Genomic DNA, 21,295 nt, shown 5'->3' with positions numbered 1-21,295 from the left:
TCATAACATTCATTTCTATACATTTCAAGTGTAGTATTGCTCTTGAAGTTTCATATCAGGTGTTCCAGATCTTCGATGTTTATACATCAATAGAGAGTGCTTATCAGATTGAACCACTTTTGCTAAAACGTCATATCTTCATATGCTATAGTCTAGCTGGACTCCTGGAGTTCCACATCAGGTGTTTTACACCTTCAATTTGTATAAGTCAACAGAGAGTGCTTATCAGATTGAACAACTTTTGCTAAAACGTCATACCTCTATATGCTATAGTCTAGCTGGGCACCTGGAGTTCCACATCAGGTGTTTTAGATCTTCAATTTGTGTAAGTCAATAGAAAGTGCTTATCAAATTGAACAACTTTTGCTAAAACGCCATACCTGTATATGGTACAGAGAAGCTGGCTCTTGGGGTTCCACATCAGGTGTTCCAGATCTTCAAATTTATTATCTCAACTAAAAATGCTCATCACATGAAACAATTTTTGCCATGGCACCATTTTTATATCTCTTATAGTTTTGTTGGTCTGTTGGAGTTCTGCATCAGGTCTTCAAGTTTCGAAGATATATTATAGCCTATATGTTGACCAGGCTTAATACTGATACAACAAAGAAAAAAATCATTGAAATCCGTTCAGTAGTTCCGAAGATTAGCGTGTACAAACAAACAGACATACAGACATACAGACATACAGACATACAGACAAACAGACAGAATTTTTTTTTTGGATTTGTGCTCAATTACTGTTTCTAAACCCCACCCAATTATTATTTTTTAAATATATTCAATGTACAGACACAGTTTTTTTACAGATTTATTATATGTATAGATAGTTGTATCCACGTTTATTTTTGTTATGGCTGGCAAGATTGTTTACCAAATATTTGTTTATTCACTTTATATTCCAAATGACTCTAATTAAGTTGAGGTAATTTAGTAATCGCGGTGAGATAGACAAGCCAATAAGTTTTTAGCCCTTCTCGTGGTTGTCTTTAGAAGAAAACCATTTTATAATTGTAATTGTCAAGAAGTTGTAGTGGTATGTTTCACTTTTGTTTTTTGTTATATGTAATCCCCCTTCGCGTCAATATTTTCATTTTTTTATAATAAAGTGTTAAACTAATATTAAACACCCTTCAACTAAGTGGGACTCTTCACTTTTAACAAAGACTGGCCTTGAAGATACTTCAGCTATAATAAAATACTGTAATTTCTGCATACATACTTAGCTTAGGGAGCGGCGCCCCCAAGTGTCATAAGTAAATACTTACCTACAACAGATATGATTATGATATCTCATAAATGATACAACAAACAATGGTTCAAACGATGTACAATACTGAGATAATGTTGCATTATCTACTGTTTCTCATTGCTTGGTGTTGTCATCCAAAATATTACGAATATAAAGGCTTCACTTTTCTGAAATGTGACGTTAACTAACAACCGTTTTTGCTTACTTTAAAATTACCTAAAGTGCACCATTGTGACTGATTCTGGTGGATACTTATTTAGAGATATAAATTCATAAACAGTTGGTCAATTTATTTCACGTAGAAGTGGCTGGAGAGTTTGGTGCGCCACTTCTTCATAAAAGAACTCATAGGAAGTGGTGAAGGGTTGGCGTTTTGGGGGCCGTCTTTTGTTTTTGACGTTCGAAAAGTGCTGATTTATCAGCCTAATTTGAATAAACGTTTTAGAGTTTGAGTTTGACAACACTAATCGAAGAACTCATTCACAAACCAGAGACAGCACAAAGACCTACAGAGAAAATAAATTGACTGGTTTCAATACCTAGCTACAATTGCATGATATACTTAGCTACTAGGTGCTTATCTAAATGACACCTTAATCCTGCTTTTATTGTCGTTGTTACATCGACTTGCCCATCTGGTTACGGCAGGTGCTTAGATAAAAAGACCTGTGTTTTTTGATAATGATTTGAGAATACTGAACACTTTCCTGTTGATATAAGTAATATTTAGATGTTAAAGTGGAGAGATTGCTAGTTATCACATTCCTCTTAAGAGTATCTAATCAATAACAGCACCTGTTATGAGAAAATGTATGTTTTGCACTAAGAATATTAGGAATAGCTGTTTTCCCGACGAACAGGCCCGCCGCTAGCTGTTTGTTTGCCCGCGTGCAAAACTGACTATGCCGCCCTACGACTACATACGTTTTGTCAAAAAATATATAAGGGGGGGGGGGGCGGATCCAGGGGGTCCGGACCCCCCGCTCATTCATATCCATCTTACTTGTCCAACAGAAAAAAATATGTACATGCACCGCTCTGATTGCAGAAAACCCACCTACTTTTGGATAAATAACTATTGCAATACATAACATACATTACACATAACTTTTTATTTACTTGAAATGTTCAGAGTAACCTAAGCCCTAAGCAGTCCTGGGTTAGCCCATAAGCAAACTAAGCAATTGCTTAGGGCATCAATGCAGTGCAATCATTACCCAAGTGACCTCTATGTATTGAAAGATTGTGATTAACTTAAACTAACGCACTTAAATATCTATAACAATGTTTAAAGTCAGTAAAATACGTTATTTGGTTGGTTTCCCGTTGAAAAATTATAAGACACATGCTATATGTAAGGAAGCGCGAGCGGAGCGAGCGCGAAGTTTTTATTTTTAAAGGACACAAAACAAATAAAAATCACTGTAAATTAACAAAGCAAAGTCAAAAAGTAAGATATGCACAGAAGTGAAGTGCAAAAGCCGCGAGCGAAGCGAGCGCGATTTTTTCCTTAGAGTTTTCATGAAGTGAACATATCATAAAAAGCCATAACGGACGTGCGCGAAAAATGTTTATTCGGAATTGAATGCCTCAACAATTAAACAAAGATAAAATGCGATATCTGACATGGAGCCGCGAGCGCAGCGAGCGCGAATTTTTTTGGGGATGCAAAGGGTGAAACAGTCAAAATTGATAGGAGACGACCAAAACTAGGGCGGCTTTTTCCGAAATTTTATTGGTTTAATTTTGCCGCCCCCTAAATAGCATTTGCCCCACGCTACGCCACTGGTTGATCTTAAATCGTTTTTAAGAATCTTTGATTTTGAAAATGTCCTTTCAACAGATGTACCTAACTGAAACCGGCAGTATAAGTAATATTCTTAGCGCTATTGCTGTGTTCGGAAATATTGAAATCAAATCATTAGTAAAAAGATATTGTATTTTTTAAATATTACGTGATAACTCGCTAGATTTGCCGCCCCCTAGGACGTGCCGCCCGCGTGCTGTGCACGCGCTGCACGCCCGCTTACGGCGGGCCTGCCGACGAAGCCCGCATCCCGGGGGAACTTCTTCCCGCTCCCGAACTTGGTGTTGTGTTACCCTTATGTTCACCGGGGTAATGTAGCCTAAGAGTGAAATCATTTTTCAAACCTGAATAGGATTCGAAGCTTAGCGATGCTTCGGATCCTATTCATGTCAAACAAACAACAAATATCAAATCTTACCTTTCATAATGTTACTGTGGAAGACTAGATCTATTAGCCGAGCAAATAGTTAATTCAATATTTCTTCAGATTAACTGGTTTGAAGCTGTCATGTACCTTCTATATCTTCATAGATCTACGTTAATTGTCTACTCTATTCGTTCAAACATGCTTGTAATCGTGATGACGTAAATGCTAACAAACAAAGGCCGTTGACGTGTTTCTGAGACTAAAAACAAAATAAACACCAGTAATTATTTAATTCTTGATTTTCCTTATTAAATTCTATTGCTTGGATATTGTTCGGGCTCTTCACAGCTTGTAAACTCTCTTGTAGTGTAGTAGAGAATCGGCACCAAGTTAACGTAGCGACTAAATTAAAATAAATCGACCAAGATTCAGGGTTTCTTTATTTTTCATCTTCAGGATTCAATATTTTTTCATGTGAAAAATGTAAGTGCTACTCACAAAGTATCCCAAATCTAACGTAAGGTAATCTTGTTGGCCACGCATTTGTTCATTATATCGGTAATCAATTATTACTTGACTGAAACTTGATTGTGAAGTGTAGTTTCTGAGTTAGTGTGGTGTGGCCCCAAATAAGTAATACCTACCTCTAAAATATGTTTTACGTCTTTGAAAGAACCTGTTTGACTTTTCATATCGATTGTGATTTGTATGCAAATTGAGCCCTTGTGAACATACATATATTCAAAAATTCAAAATAGCACTATGCGTTGTTTATTTACTGTTGAAGTTTTCTCAGATTATTATACACATTTTAATGAGTCATTTAATAAAATATTATTAGTTATTATCTATGTGTGCTAGTACTAGCCGGAACTAACCTTCTTGATTTAACCCTAGCAATCTCTATCACGCTTTATGGTAAAGCGTGTCTATGATATAAAGTAATTCAAGTCCTTGAGTGCTAATTAAGTGTGCTATTAATGTCTAGACCGTTTAATTAGTCTCTTAGAAAAACAGTGTGTTCTGATAACAAATAAATACCTATAATATGAGTAACACTAGTTTATCGGCTAGGTAACAGTCGCAGAATCATAGAACAAAATCGTTTTTAAAGATAAGGCGAGCTAGGCTGTTAATCAACCTATTTGGTGTGCGTGCATTTTTATTCTTATTTTTTTTTTGATATGTTACAGTGGTGATATCTTTATTTTTATGGTTTTCTATTGTTAACGTATCTTTAATCTTTATTTAATCGAAACTTCAACACTGGAAATAATTTGATGTGTTCAAAATCGTTAGGGTAAGGGGAAATTCTTTCGGGAAAATTATGAATATATAAGAAAATACGTACCTACATAAGTTTTTCAAAATATGAAGACTTGTGATCCAACTAGGTATTTTCGAGAGATTCGAGACGAATTGCTAGTGCGCATATAAATATATTATTTCTTATACAAATCCGGGTCGTTGCGCCCTACTATCAGTGTTATCAGAACTCACGGATGTCGTAATCGCGTTGTGAGTAAATGTCTTGTATTTGCTCAGTACCTGCTCACTGGCCTATTAGGGAAAAAGGGATACCTAATAATATTAAGTACTCAGAGATCTATAAATAAAGAAATCTCTAGAACAATGTTATCACATAGGATTTCAAGCTATAAAAAATCACAGGAATTTTCATTTTCAGCTACATAACTACTGAATAAATTTAAAATATGGCAAAGCTGGTTAAATAGCTTTATCTACTATTATTTTATTCTTTCTTTCTCCTGCCCTGTTCCCAATTTTACTTGGGGTCGGCGCAATATGTCATTCTCTTCCATTTTCCCCTGCCACTCACTCACTATTTTATTATTATTTACTATAATTTTGTTTGAACGCAGAATGTTTACTGTTGAAGCTAAGAACAAATTCGTAGGAACCTTAATTTTTCAGCAATCGTGAAAATTTATGAAAACTGTTGAGTAACTAACAAAAAATTTCAGGTTATTAAAATAAAAATATTTATTTATTTTATTTACATTAGGTAATAGGAATAACAAGTTTCTAATGATGTTATCTAACGTAAACATACATTATCTAATTCGTTAGCTTTCCAATCGAGTCTGTGGAATTAATTCTGAACATAAACCAAGCTGAATATTAAATCGGAGGAACAATAGAGGTCTTAACCTTACAACTAAGTAACTGAAAATGTAAAACAGAGAGTGTTATACACGAATAACTTAAAATAACTAGATACTTAAGTAGGTAGTAGATAGGTAAGTACTTGTCTACACGTCATACCTATGTACCGGTCAATAACATTTTGTATTGTCTAATGAGTACAGAATAAAATATTTAATACGGTTATCTAGTCTAGACTAGACTTTGTGCTTTTAGGGCACAAACAAATAATTCAGAACCCAGATTTAGTTTCACGCTAACGGTTATTTTATGATAGATATAGATAGACACATAGGTATCCCTAGGTAAAAACTCTTTGGAAAATGACAATAAAAAAAATAAGTTACTTACCTAAGCCAAGTCATTATAAATTGTCAATTTCAAAATTGGAATCCGAGGCTACATTTTACAAATACCTATTTCTACAAAAAATATAAAATCTAAATGTTAATTTGGATATTAATCTATCAGATAACGCGATATTAATTTTACTTCAATTTCAAGTAAAACCTAATAAAAAAAGAACTCAGTTAAATATTTAAATTCAAGCTGACATATGACACCTTGAAACCTCAAGAAAGGAATGACCTTTCTGAGAATTTAGTTAATAACAACACAGCAATTAATTTCTGTAAATTGTAAACTAAACGCGGAAGACTCCGTTACAAGTTAAAATTCGGTATTGAATAACATGACAATTAGGTATGCTTGTGGTAAAAGAAAAAAATGTGTGATGCTAAAAACTTCCTGTTGTCTTATTTAATCTGTACTTCTATTTAAATACTGTTATGAAAGCTGCAGCGTTTGCTTAGCAGGAAATACTAGAGGTAGATCGATTTGTAAAATATTCAGTGCTAGCTTTATCCAGGTGCGTGAAGTAAAATCGTAAGAAAAGGAGATGGCCAAATTTTCATAGAAAAAAAACCCAGAATCGACAGCAACGAAATGGGTACCAATGGGTTCATTATTATTGACCTTTGATGGTGCCAAAAAATCCAGACTGAAATCCATGGGGTATAGGAGCTATATCATATTTTCACAAAAATAAGTTATGTTGAATTTATGTTGATTTATAAGATTATTTACATCAAGGCACATAAAAAACAAGGTACACTAACATTATACAAGCCAATGGTAATATCCCCATAGTTACAGAGTTTGCCTGGAGATTAAAAGGTCTTGTATTTAACCACTCCAGATACGATTAAGCACCGACCTTACCTACTTGGAGAGGTTTCGCAGTTACATGCAACCTTCACAACTGGCTATGAAATGTTTTTGGAGAAATTGTCTTTGAAAATCGCGCCATGTGACATTGTCAAATATAACAAATGACTTAGCAATGCAAAACGGTCCAATCACGAGTCTGCATTCAACTTCTAACGAACATCAAATAGTACAAGTAAACTTTTTTGTGAACTAAAATCTTGATCAAAAAAACGTTATAAAAAGAGAACCCCACGGTTTTTAGATGATTTAAAATACTTTTTAAAATCCACAAATTATACTGAATCCAATCATACATATGAAGTTCCTGTCGATTCTGGGTGTTTTTTTGGCCATCTCCTTTACCTAAGTCCAGCCTGGCAGTGTCTAAAACATATATGGCCTTACTACAAAAACTTAAACACCAGTTTTACACTTGTCTAAAAAATTTGTGGCTGCAATATGAACCATATGTCAACGTCATAATCTGACATTTTTTTAGACAAGTCTTAAACTGACGTTTAAAAGTTTTTGTGGCAAGGCGGTTACAATCTAGCATTCACAAAAGAATACATTTCGGAATTACCTAAAATTATATATTCTTCTTCACTCCAATAAATCCTTGGAAAATAAACACGCAAACATATCGCCTTCACTTTTTATTTACATAGATAGTGCCCTGTCATGCTGAAACACGAATGACATTAATTACTTGAATACCTATTTATAGATTAACCTGTTGCATATCACTTAGCTCATAGTCAACCTTGGATAACATGAAAATAAGCTGTAATTGCCTAAGATGGAGATTCGCATAATTATTGGAGATTCATAGAGGTTCTGTATGAAATTTTCGCTTGTTCTTATTGTAGGAGAAATGATTTTTCGATATTAGTGAAAATTGCCGATAGTTTATAGATACACTTATACTTTATAGCAAGGCTTGATTTTCTACCTTAGGTGGACTGCATTTTTCTAGCAAAGTTACCTGTTAAGTATGTCATTCAGTCTTATCCAAAGCGTTCGATTTTCGATAGCAAGGCAACGCAGGCAATTTCCGTTTATTACGTAGCGCTAAAATATTATTGTGCGTAAACATGTGAACATCACTGTAAGCATTTTATACTCTTCGTACTACGATATCTATTTTGAAGTATTAAATAGAATACCAGCTGATCGCTAGTCTGCTATAAAAATAAACTATTTTCATTGATAGAGCGGTTGAACAGGGCCGCGACGTGGTATTTCCCGAGACATAGATGTTATTTTCCACTACTGATTAATGATTTTATGCTGTTAGTTGATTACTATGCGTATAGTAAGAAACTATCGATTTACAATAGAAAATATCATTTGCATGTTTACATAATTTCTGGTGGAATAATACACTAGACGTTCACAGTGAAACAAGTCAACTTTAGTCTTTTTTTAACGTTGATTTGCCAAATAAAAAATCTCGTTTTTCATTTGTTACTTATGTATGAATTAAGTGTCAAAATCCTATTAAATCTCATGAACAAAAAATACGTTATCGTAACAAAACAAAATACAAATAATGAGTGCAATAAATTGGTCTTATTTTTTATATGAGTTCTTAAATACATATGTACTTTGTTATTTGTCCTTCTTACACAAGCGCATCTGCATATTGCTGCAATAAATCTAGAATATTAATATAAGTTCGCAAATAAAAAATAGCTATCACACTTGGGAAGTAATGGTAATGCAGCCAGTGGTTATGCATGTAGACCTGCATCTAGTCCATCCATAGAATTACCTAAGGATTTTTTACTTTCATGGTACATTTTATCTATTACTTTGACAATATTTTTGCATCATTGCATTAATTGCATACATGTTGCCGGAAGTCTTCTCTTGCCGTTCTTTCAAATCATCATCTGCTTTTTCCCAACTTCCAGTCTTCTCCAGTCAACCCAATAGCCCTTGGTTCTTTCATTCTTTCAAATATGTTTTTCTTTAATTTATGCTTGTCTGACTTACTGTAGTAACTAGTACTTACACATATTACTCTTCACTTATAAATTACGATCATTACCCTTCAGCAGTTCCATAAATTTCGAAGTCATAATATTCTGTGTTACAAATGTTACAATATTATGATCATGCACCGCCGGCGCAGATATTACTATAGCAATCATCAAGGCCAGGCCGATGACTTATTTTTGGATGTGGCTGTTAACGAATCATGACGGGCTGTGACCGTATAATTTTGTTCTTACATGACTATCCGCATCAAGGATTATTAAATTACCTCGAGCTACACCTGAGACGTTTGAATTGAGCACGTTCATTTGTGCAATTTAGAAAAATAAGCCGAATGAGAAGGCAAAATTAGGCCTTTTATTTTAAACTATTTTGAAGACATCTGAAAGTTTTAATCCTAACTAGGTACCAGGATAACGTTAGCTTTGGAAGATGCTTATGCGACCGTAAAGATTGCAAACATAGTGCCTAACTATGGTACATAAATGTGTACCAAAACAATCAGTAGCTCCCACAGTTTCCAAACAACATAATTATTATGTCATTGAAAACTATGAAGGTGTTGAAAACATTCAGTATAAAGTTATAAACCTTGATTTATGGTCCGTTGCAAGTTGCACTGAAGGACGAGTGTTACGACTACGGGAAGAGTTGAATGACATTTACTGGACTAACATGATGAATTTTATGTTTATTTTCTGCGTTGTCTATTTCTGCCAACACAACTCCTTGAAATAGAATGACGCGTTGAAGTTTTAAGCCACAAAATAGTAGGTCTCGCTGCTCTTTGAAAGATGTAGGTACGAATAATTTATTTCTGCAGACAAGAATGCAACGGTTCCATGTTCCGGTTGAAGAACAGAGGACTTAATTATGGAAATGTTCTATTTCAGCTTTGTGTCTCGATAGAAACGTCTTCACTTTAGCTGGAGTCGGCTACTAGATCGCAGTATTTTTGTCAGATCAGATGGAAATGCATTTATTGTATTTAAATGAAAACTTTTCGAATAATCTCTAAAGTAATTAACATGTTGCTACTAAAAGAACGTCACTAATGCTAAATCTTTAACGCCCAAAGAGAAATCTTCAACGGGTTCTATGATGCTTTCACCAAATCGTTTTTAGCAGCCAAATTAACCTCATACGATTAGGTGTATGTGGTACAATCGCAGCTGAAAATATGTACATAGATGCATAAATCGGTGTCAACGGAAAAAGCCAAGCCAGTTCAAAGCGGCAAAGGCATGCCGTGTAGCTGCCAGTGGGTTCCTAACCTATGCCAACGCTGCTGGCGAGCGCGGGAGACGCGCCCAGCACCGGCCCGATGCGTGCGCGAGCGCACTCTCCAACACACTATTTATGTAACACTAGCGCCTTATATTTAAAGCTTAGTGCACTTCCGGAATGCGTTAAAATAATTACAGTAATTTGGATGGCACTGTCCCAAGTTTGAACACTGTATGTAGAATGTCTCATAATGTGTTTGGGGTTGATTTTGGGCAGAGCGACCGGTCTTAACATTTGGAGCCCATTTAAGGTTACATTGTGTCATTACTAGAATAGTAATTAATTCTTCTGAAATATAAAATGGGAGATAGTAACATAACTAGTATTTCAGTCAGTAGTTATTTTCAATAAGTTTATCTCTTTGAGATGTCCTTGCAAATAATCCGGATTAAAATATTTTCTCGACTTTGTTCCAGATGTCATAGTAACATTCAAATGAGTCAGTTTACGTAGGTATTTATTCTGCGTTGTGTTTTGAAAACTTGTGAAAGAAATCGTTATTTATAACGCTTTTTTGATAACTTTTTCTATTTTCGTGCCAAAATTTGAAAATAAGATACAACAGTAAAACGGAAAATGCTTCTGCTGCTATTCTAGAACAAAACATTAACGTGGAAAAATCCTAGGCATATTTACAGGCATTGGTTGAACCACAGCCATCTACCTCTACTTACATGACAATAGATCAATAGTGAGACCTTTTTGGTTGAATTGATAAATGTACGTAAATGAAAGAAAAAGAAAACATGCCATTCTATTTTCAAATATTGTCCCACAAATAAGTCCACAATTTGGCAACAAAACAAAGTTTTTCTTTTAGCCTGCCCCAAGAATTTTGGAGCGGGTGTGTCTGCCACACCTGCTACTAAATTCTTTGAAGAAGCAGACCGCTATTAAAATATTTAATCAAACCTATCCTACCTTCTTATCTACATAACATTAGTTACTACAAAGTTAGTCTGTGAAGGTTTTATTTACATCCGTAAGATCAGTTGTATGCAGCGTGATATGTTTGTTTACTGTGAGACGCGGATACAAGATTTGTCTCGATTGAGTGTCATTTATCACAAATTACGCTATCGACACTTAGACCGGTATTCAAGGATTGATCTTGTCTTTAATTTATGTTGGAGATTTTCGATTATTATAAGCATTTCCTATGTAATGTCACAGGTGTAACTTTGGCGATTGGTTATCGCAGTACCTACTGAATAAAGGCAATTTTACTCGTTCTTTTTGTTCCATAGTAACGATGATTGGACAGATTAATTAAACACTATTAAAAACATGACTCAAATTGAAAGTCCTTGCTATAATTACTATGCCGGATAACAGATAAAAAGTTACTGTAATCAGAATGATGTAAGTGCTTAGTGCAAATTATCTTATTTAAAGTAGATGCACCAGAAACCTTATCGTTGATAGCCAAAAGGATGTCTACCGGATAACAGGACAACCTTTGGGTGGACTTTGGGCAGACCAAAATAAGTATGATGATAGATTAAGTTGATAAAAAGTACTTACAGGAGGTGTAAGAAAGCGATTATTTTAAACGGGGCATTTATCAATCCCTTATCGATGATAAGAACACGTTTTAATACCTATTTATACTTTGAGCTGGATCTTTATAATTGATGAAGAAATTATCCATAATTGACATCATTACAAATAATCCCGCAGCCGGACATAGGAGAGTGTGGTACCAGGACAATAAGACTAAAAGCCAATTACCATTATCTAGCGACCGACTGACGGCGGTATAACAACGACCCATCACCTAGTGGGATATTAATTGCCTTATTCGGAGTCGGGCAGCAGCATCTCCGAAGGTAACAAATTCTTTCACTATGCTCACCAACAGGCATGCCCAGCGCGGTGAGTGTGGGCAAATTCCCCCAGTTTGGCCAGGATGTCTTTGTCCAGTAGTAGACGTTTTTAGGCTGCTAGACGCGAGCCTCGGTTTCCTTCAGAAGTCTGAAAGATACCTATTATTGACAATTTGTATTGGTACATACAGTGGCAGTCGAATAGCCGATCCGTCATTGAGGAGATCCGTTGACTGTGCCGTCAATATTTGACAGTGAGCCAAGAAATTATATCCATAGGTACACCTACCCTATTACCTACATAATGAACGAGTATAGGTATCTGATGCAGGTTTGCATAAGATTCAGATGTTGCAGAAAATTGCTGATGACGATTTTGCCTGGACTGACATTCTGCGGTTTTCCAGATATTTCCAAAATCTATTTGACGTGGAATAGAGTTTTATTTATGAGTTTTACCCCTACTAGCTATACCTTATCTACTAGCTACATAGGCAATCCAGAATCGAGGACAAGGAACTCACGACTAATTAATATTATACCTAGAACTTTATGTTCTTTACACAAAAGGTGTTGTATTGTTAATTACAGAGGACACAGGGCATCGCTATCGAGCATATTATTGGCTCAACGCCCTCTTTGAGTCCTGAGATATGTAGAAAGTTATGCCTGATATTTAGTTCCTCGATAACCCTAGGCCTAGCTATCTTCGACACTTATTGGTTGACACGGTCCAAAAGCTGGTACCTAATCGGGAACTTAGTGTCTCAGAGGAATGAGGAAGGGAATATTGCTCTCGGGAACTAGCAGTACCTTTATGTACCAGGGCCGCGGTATCTCTTTCGAACAACCCGCAGCCCCGGCAGGCCTTGGCCCTGCTGGGCCCCGCTGGGGTTGCTGACATCTCTTTGAGGAGCGCGTGGAACAACGCGCGCCGTCGACACGGGTCTGTCGTCTAAGTAGACAGAGGGACGATGAGCCACCCGAACTCACCGCCCACAGACCCACGCCTACGGTGGCCGGGAGTCATCTCGCGACACCCGGCGCCCATGGTGTCTACCTGGTCCAGCACGGCGGCCGGGATGAGAGGTGCGAACTCTAACTAGCAGTACCTTAGGTAGACTCATTTATAATATTCTAATTGACACATAAATATTTATTGAGCATTTGACTGAATGTAAATAGCATAAGGAAGGATCTACATACATTACATAAGTTTTCTTCGTTGCCGTCTTTCGCTCAATCACATATACATAGGCATGTATGATTGTAGCGAATCTCAAATATTTTTGTTGCAACTTTGTTGGAAATGTTTCTAGTACAAAGACTATATTTACTTTATGTTCTAGTAGTATGATATTAGATAATTTGTTTAATTAAATACGTAGGGCGAATATACTTGGCGTCAATCCTGAGTTAATGACGCTAATTTTCTCTTTCGTATGCACTTCGTATGCCAATTGTTACTTACATTTAAGTTTAATTAACATTAATTAGCAGCTAAGTCAAATACTTGGCGGTTGCAAGTACATTTTCCTTATATATTTTTCACAGTTACATAATGTATTTGCTAGTTAAATCTTTTCATGACTTTTGTCCCAGATTACTTAAGAGCGTTAGGGATGCAATCGAAAAAAACTTCAGTAGGATAGTACCTACCTACTGAAGTTTGATGAAGATGTTAGGTAGGTATTAGATATTATTATAAGATGCAGTTTTTGCACAACACAGGTAGGTACTTAGTTCTCATCGTTTGTGGCTTTTGTAATTGGTGTAGGTATACTTGTCTTCTTACAGCAGGCAATGATTGACTCTTCTACAACCTTATAGACCTACAATCCTAACAACGACATGAGCGTTTTACCCATTTTCCCAATTTCCACACAATCGTAATAAGTACCTTACTGGTCTTAAATTCCTGGATAAATAAAATGACAGTAAAAGATTTGCATTTACGACAATTGCTTGGTTTTCTAGAGGTTCAAAAATGTTAATTGAACTTTAAAAAATATTGGTAAATTAGGAAATTAGAAAATATTATAAAACACCTACTAAAAATCTACTTTTCACATAGATAAATTCATTTAAATATTTTAACAATTATCAGATAGGTAATAAGTTTTTTGTTGAATAAAGTATAGAGTATACGTACTTACGTCAAGGTTTGGGCTTCAAACTTACGCACCAAGGCAAACGAGTTCAAATAAACCTTGTCGGTTATATAATCAAGATATTTTTACACTAATTCAATTTGGTAGGTTATATGAGTCTTGAGATGATGATGACAGAAAAAACTTGTATTTGTATTTATTTTTATTCGGTAGCGGATTTAAGATTCATTTTAGTTTTAAGAACACCATAGATGACTTACTTCCACAAAACAGAAACAGGAAGTTAAAATTTTCGCGCTACCCCGTAACGTTGACAATAACAGGCCATGTGAGTCATGTCATTCATTCATTCGTTCTTTTTATTGGGAAATCACATTTTATTATTTGGGCATTTTGAGATACCTAGTAGGTTCCTATTCCTATTATAAAATAAAAAAAATTGACACAGTCGCGCAGTAACAACAAAGCGCAGTATTGATAGAATAATTATTTAATTGATGAATAAAGATGAATACTTAATACTTATTATGTGGTTGTATGTATTGTGACTCTATGATTAGCACTGGCAATCATTGATAATAGATAATTAGCGGCCGTATTATAAACAGCCACACAATAAGAATAACAAAGTAAAACTAGTTTTAAGAATATTATATGTATGTGTAACCAAGAAAAGCACATACATTCTGTACCTACACACCGACTTCAATAAAATTTTCAGACGCGTTCTCTTCTCAAAACTCCAAAATAAAATCAAATGGATCGAGCCGTTCTATCTAAAAAAAATAATCATAAACGATCGATAGTAAAATTGACTTTGACAATTTTCATATCCAAAATCTTCTTTTCGGATACATATGTCAACATTACACCTGTTAGTCAAGATAAGGTTTATGTTTATTATTTGTCCAAACAATTGTTATAAATTTTTTTGACACGTGTGTTACAACTTGCCTACGTGCTCATGTCATAATAGTTGAAAAGATGAAGAAGGAATTGAGGTAGATAGGTACCCAAATATTTAGTTTGAAGGTCTTAATTTGTTCCTTACCTCTATCAAGTTTCTATTTACGTTATTTATTATACCATTAGATTTATCATTGATTAAGAAAGGTAGGTGAACGGATTAAAGTAATAATGGATCTAATCTATCTATATCTAATATTTACACACCATTTTACGCATCTACTTAGGTATTATTTATTTGAGCATTTTTTACCGCCTAAAGCGATTAGATTGATTAGAACGCGATCATAAAATAAACTTCAGTAAGTAGGTAGGAAAAGCAGGAAAATGCCTTTAGGTGTCATGATTTTGACTTCTACATCCACATTTATTTCCCGATTAAAGAAGGTAAGGGTTGCTATCGAAAGGTCTATTCCTTGGTGAGAAATCCTAAGTGAAAATATAACGCCAATTGAAAGGGAGTAGTGACTACATCGGGAAAGCCTCTGGAATCATTCGCAGAAGGGTCATTTGTCACTGCAAAAATCTGCTCCACTGCATATTGTCACGCCCTACTATGGGCGTGCGTTGCGTTCAATCTTAGGGCTAATAGTATTAACCCTAAGATTGAATTCGCGCGATCCATTCATACCTGGTATTAACTTAATACCAGGTATGAATGGATCGCGTCATTCTGAAGTGACATGGTTCTGTCAAAGAAACCATGTCATTGAACGAACCAACTGTGGCTGCCAACAGAGAGACCACAGCCTGCCAACTTCAGTCTGACGTAGAGGTGTAAATCATGATTCATTATAATTAGACTGTTGCATAATGACCATGTGATGCATGCAGTTAGTGTATTTTTGATGTGATAGCAATTTGGCATTAACAGAAACAATATAATTTGTGTTGACGATATTTTAATGTTAATAGTTTAACGAGTCTTCTATATATGTACTTGATTAGGTACATTCTTGGCAGGGAGATCATGCTGTTCACTTTAATGTTAGCCTGCTTTACAGCCTACAGTCATTTATCCACAGTTAAGCAGAAAGAATAGTAACGATTAGTAACAAAGATTCCAGGGTCGTTGAACCTGTATGAGATTATACACCATCGATATTTTCACCAGCACTTCAAGAGCCTTTAATGACCTTCAAGATGCCTACGACAAAGTCAAAACTAGAACTTCCTTCGGTCCTATTATTCTATTCGGTCTTCGGTCATATTCACAAAATCTATAACTATAACATACAAAAAGGTTATATTTTTTTCAACAAGCATTTTTATAGATTCTGTAGTATTCTACTTCATTATTATCAGTAGGTAGCCCTTGAGAAGCGTCTGTCGTAAATTAGTGGTGTCGGTGAGTTTTCTGTGAGTATTTCAACACATCTGTCTCTCGACATGTGGTTTGAAATGACACACGAATGGCGACAGAACACAATGTATATTGTGCCTATGTGTAAATATTTACTGAAAGCAATTTTACGCGCTAATTTAATGTTAAAAAGTATGAATAATCAGAATGTTTGGTTTCTGAATAGAACATTACCTAACTAATATTACTTTTTGTGGTTCATTGAGTCTTATTCTCCAGATAAACAACTCAAACGCCTTGAGGTATGAGTATTTTGTCTTCTACTGACATGCCCGAAGCTATCCTTCAATTTGTTTTCGCGGAAAACTCATCATCAGTAAATAAGCAAGCTGACATTAAATAAAAAACATTTTGGTCATGCAATTCTCAAAAAGAACTTTTCACTGCTTCTAGAACTTATTAAACTTAATTAGGAAGTCTAAGTAACGCTCGATAAAATAAACAGATCCATTAAAAAGTTATAGGTAGGTAATTTATTTAAATAAATGAGCGCAAAAAGTTGCAGTCTAAGAAATCATTAATCTAATCTAAAAAGTTCGTCTATGGCGCCGCCGTACTTGACACACATTCAATGTCTATAAATGTTTGTTTTGCTACACAGTTTGTGTGTTATTTCGATTTTAATAATACCTGCGCTTATATAATCATCAATGGGAACTAGCATTGAAAATAGACTGATATCTATTTTCAATTCAAAGACGTCCACTCTCACACTCCTCACACTCTGTGAGTTTCGATTTTGCTTTGAATATAATCCGTATTTAGGAATTTCCCGTGCCTTCACCGTTTGCACTCCTCCTCGGAAAATATTTTTTGAGATCATGTATGATGTTCCTATTTCCTATACCGAATCTAAATCACTAACAATTTTGAGATTTTTGAATTTTGAGTGCTGGGTTACCTTAAGAGGACGAATTGGAATTTTTGGCGCCAAGGATCTCAATTTTTCTCAGTAAATACAAAACGGATCAAAATACAACTTGGTTACCTGAAAGTTCATGATATAAACCTTATTCTGTTAGACGTAGAAACATGATTAGGTAACTTTTATAACAGAGAAAAATATATCAAACATACCTCTTTTTAAAAAGAGATTCACATATTATGGGCAAACGGGACCGATTTAAGCCTCTTAACTTTTTTAGTAGTTGAGTGTATACATACTCTTTAAAATTGTAGAAGGAATTTTTATCAAATTATCATTTCTAAATAATAAAATTACAAAACCATTTTGTCGCTTACGACTTTTAGTTATAAGCTAGCGCGCGTATTGTTATCCTCGCCCCGCTCAGACGCTCCGACCCCTTTTGGCGCCTTAGATGCGCGTGCCGGTTATGGAATTATTGTTGACCAATTCGTCGCCTTAAGTAGTTGTTACCTGCGGTTCTACTACAGTACATGTCCTTTCGCAGACTCGGCTGTCTGTGTACCAAGTATCTATTTTAATCGGCGTTAAAGCCAGATAGACATTAGTAAGGATATTATTACTTTACCTACTTCCCGCGGCACATCTACGGGGAATCCCTTTCGGTGCCACAGGGATAGTATAGCTTCCCAACAGTGAAATATTTTTTCAAATCGGTTCTGTGAGTTTACTCATTTATTCATTAAAATCATACACACAACTCATAAAATACAAATCTTTCCGATTTTACTGTGATAATAATGTAGATACCTTTTAATTTCAGTATACAGGTAAAATATGCCTCCAAAAAAAAACATGCCAACAAAAGTCACAGAAAGTAGATCCAATACAGTTTTTAATGACTAGCAAAGTAGGTACCTAAAGACATCCAAAAGCTCGCGTTTCTATATTAAACAGTAATCAGTGACAACAGACATGTGTTGCTTGAAAAATAGTTCTCAGGCGTTGCACGTTTTTTCGCAAAACAGCTTATTGTTATCATATTCATAAAAATATGCAATTATCAACAAAAGTGGAAATCTGTAAAGAAAACCCTCTTTTGCAGTAACCTAACTTATTCATTTGCAATAAGTTGTACATTGTAGCAAACATTATTCCATCGTATCATCGTTAAACTGGTACATTTTAAAAGAATTAACATAATAATTCTCCACGGTCAATAATGAAATTATTGAGTTCGTAAAAATACAATTATATACCAAATTATATGATGGCGCGAGCTAGTAGCTCAATCTATCGGAATTAAGATACAGCTTTTACTTTTGCCTATCACTCATAGATGTCGCTATCTTAAGTTATTCGGAAATCTCGTTCATTCATTCTTCCGGTATCACATATGTCTCGGAACGTCAATTGAATTTGACAGTTGTCATAATTTGTTAAGAATTATTCATCAATGAAATGAAATGTTAAAAGTGAAAAACTCTCAAAATTGTTTATTTTTTTCAAGAATTTTATTTAAAACGTAAAGATTGACTCGACAATGGGACTCTGCGATGAAGGTAGGAAGCTTGCTTGTATCATATTACCTAGTTATTGATGAGAACATGATAGTAGTAAACAAATTAATTACTATATATCAATATAGCTTACTGATTCAAGAGCACATGAGATACTATGTGGTTTTTGCGTAAATCATGTCTGTTATGCGGTATAAAGATCTTTCAATATATATATTTTTAATGAATATATGCATACTACGTTGTAGAACACATTTTCTTTAAGCCTGAACGGAGTCCACACGGAGTGTATTCCGTTTGCTTAGTTAAACGTATTTACCTTAACACTTACGAATCTCAAGATATTTGTGTGCAAGCGCGATCGCGGATATGTGCGAGAACAGGTTTGACCTCTAAATGTTGTAACCCAATGTTTATGCATTGGTTATCTGTTACTTAACAAAGTAGGTCAATATAATACATTCTATTTGTATTATCCTTTACCTATATTTTAAATTGTCTCAACTTTGAGCACATATATGTAGTATTTATAAGAAATAATGTAGGTATTGCTCGTAAAATAATTATATCTATGATCGTAGTTTTTTCTTCAATCTTTCCTCATTTTATATAGAACTACAGTCACAATACAGATGACAAAGGAATTTCTCTTTATGCAGCCTGATATTATACTCTTTCATGTAGGTATGTGATAATATTGTTTATCAGTCTCACCGAGTCGCATCCTATTCCCCGTAGTTCTGTATTGGTAAACATGTGATGCAACTGAAATATTTATTTCACTCAACATTGATTTAAGTAATCTGCTTATCTGACGTGTGTTGTGATTAAATATCAGTCCACAACGCCATTATTTTTATCTCCTAGCTGACTAAATGTAATTGTGATAAAATAGTAACAAAGATAAGATATTTGAAAACTTTGTTTTTAATAGAACACAGTTTTTCTTATGTTTTTTCATGGGTTGACAAATAGGCTTTGGGATCTTTATGAAACATTAATTTTATAAATGTAGAACAGCTTGAAAATCTATTGATACTGACAATTACAAACATTAAATACATAAAGTACTTTTACTTTCCAATTTGAATTTTGCAGCAAAGAATATGGCAAAAAGTATTTTGTAAAACTTTTTTTTAGCCTTCTTTCCACTGCTGTGTAAAGGCACACCTTTCAATCCTTCCAATAATCCCACCAGTCACTGGCAGGCATCCAAAATTAGCAGATAAACATTAGAAAAAAAGATTCACCATTTTGCACAAAAAGTATGCAAGTTATAGTCACCATGACACAGCAATATAATTTACAACTTGATTTCCTTATTTAAACTATACATACAGCCTTACTTTAATTCTTAGAAAGGAATATGTTGGAATTGGAATTACCTATGTTGGTTTAATCTGATGTTAAATCTAACATAAACAAGGTAACAAAACTGTTGTATCATGATGATTAACTTGTTATAATAGTTTCTTTAATTGACTCACTAATCCTTAATTTTAAATTGTTTTACTGAAATATCATTTTATAGATCTTTATGTTGCTGCATGACTAAATAAAATTGCAGGTAATATTTTCATGATGTAAACACCAGTTATTCAACAATATTATTCATGGTAAAATGCATTGTTACATTTCTATCCTCTACCACTAATATCGTTTTTATAATTAAAAGATATATCTTCCTTTAACTTAAAACCTTCCATGGTAATCGTGCACATTACATTCTCCAGTGAAAATTGAAGTAACTATATATTATAAATACATATGGCCTTACTACAAAAACTTAAACGCCTGTTTTACACTTGTCTAAAAAAATTGTGGCTGCAAAATGAACCATATGTCAACGTCATAATTTGACATTTTTTTAGACAAGGCTTAAACTGACGTTTAAAAGTTTTTGTGGTAAGACGGATTTTTTTTTTTTTTTTTTTTTTTTTTTTTTTTCCTCAATCCTGCTTAGCACAGCAATCTGTTTTTCCACATTTAGCTGTTATTTTCTTTGACCTCAGCCTGAGTGTGTCTTTAATTTAAAGAGGGGTCCATTGACTTCACTCTTTATAATGTTGGAAAACGGTTTTTGAGGGAGGGAACACTGTTTCTCCTCAGTCTTGAGTGCTGAACGCTGCCAGTGCCTGTTAGTTTAGTAGCTGAGGCATTTACATGTTTCGATAACTTGGTCTGATACTTGGAACTTCTGATGGAGATTTCTTGTTTCACCGTATTAAGATTTAGATCTCGTAAAATATATTTATTGCTGATGCATTTAGGTATGTTATACATGCACCTAATGCTCTTGGTTTGGAATCTTTCCAAGATATCAATATTGCTGCTGGATGCTGTGCCCCATAGTTCGATGCCGTACGTCCATACTGGCTTGAGGATTGCTTTGTAGATTAGCATTTTGCTTTCATTAGACAGTTGGGATTTTTTGCCTACCAACCAATACAAGCTTCGGAATTTTGTATCCAGTTGCTTCCGCTTAGTCCAGATGTGACTTTTCCATGTCAGTCTCCTATCTAAGTGCATACCGAGATACTTGACGTTGTCAG

At 34.7% G+C, this 21,295-nt stretch overlaps 1 protein-coding gene across 4 annotated transcripts in view; it reads left to right on the top strand.

The window, feature by feature from the left end:
• Positions 1-21,295, top strand: part of LOC124637911 (transcription factor HNF-4 homolog) — a 60,916-nt gene that overhangs the window by 12,997 nt on the left and 26,624 nt on the right. The window contains exon 1 of one of the 4 annotated variants that reach the window (XM_047174637.1): positions 18,644-18,785. The exons of the other annotated variants lie outside the window; for them this stretch is intronic. Within the exon in view, the coding sequence (XP_047030593.1) occupies positions 18,767-18,785 (19 nt within the window). The 5' untranslated portion in view covers positions 18,644-18,766. Of the gene's footprint in view, positions 1-18,643; positions 18,786-21,295 lie in introns of those variants that run through there. 4 annotated transcript variants of the gene reach the window in all.

The sequence above is a fragment of the Helicoverpa zea genome, chromosome 17 (assembly GCF_022581195.2).
Source record: "Helicoverpa zea isolate HzStark_Cry1AcR chromosome 17, ilHelZeax1.1, whole genome shotgun sequence".
Taxonomy (NCBI): Eukaryota; Metazoa; Arthropoda; class Insecta; order Lepidoptera; family Noctuidae; genus Helicoverpa; species Helicoverpa zea.
The sequence above is the reverse complement of the archived record's forward strand: the minus strand, read 5'-3'. Positions and strand labels throughout refer to the sequence as shown.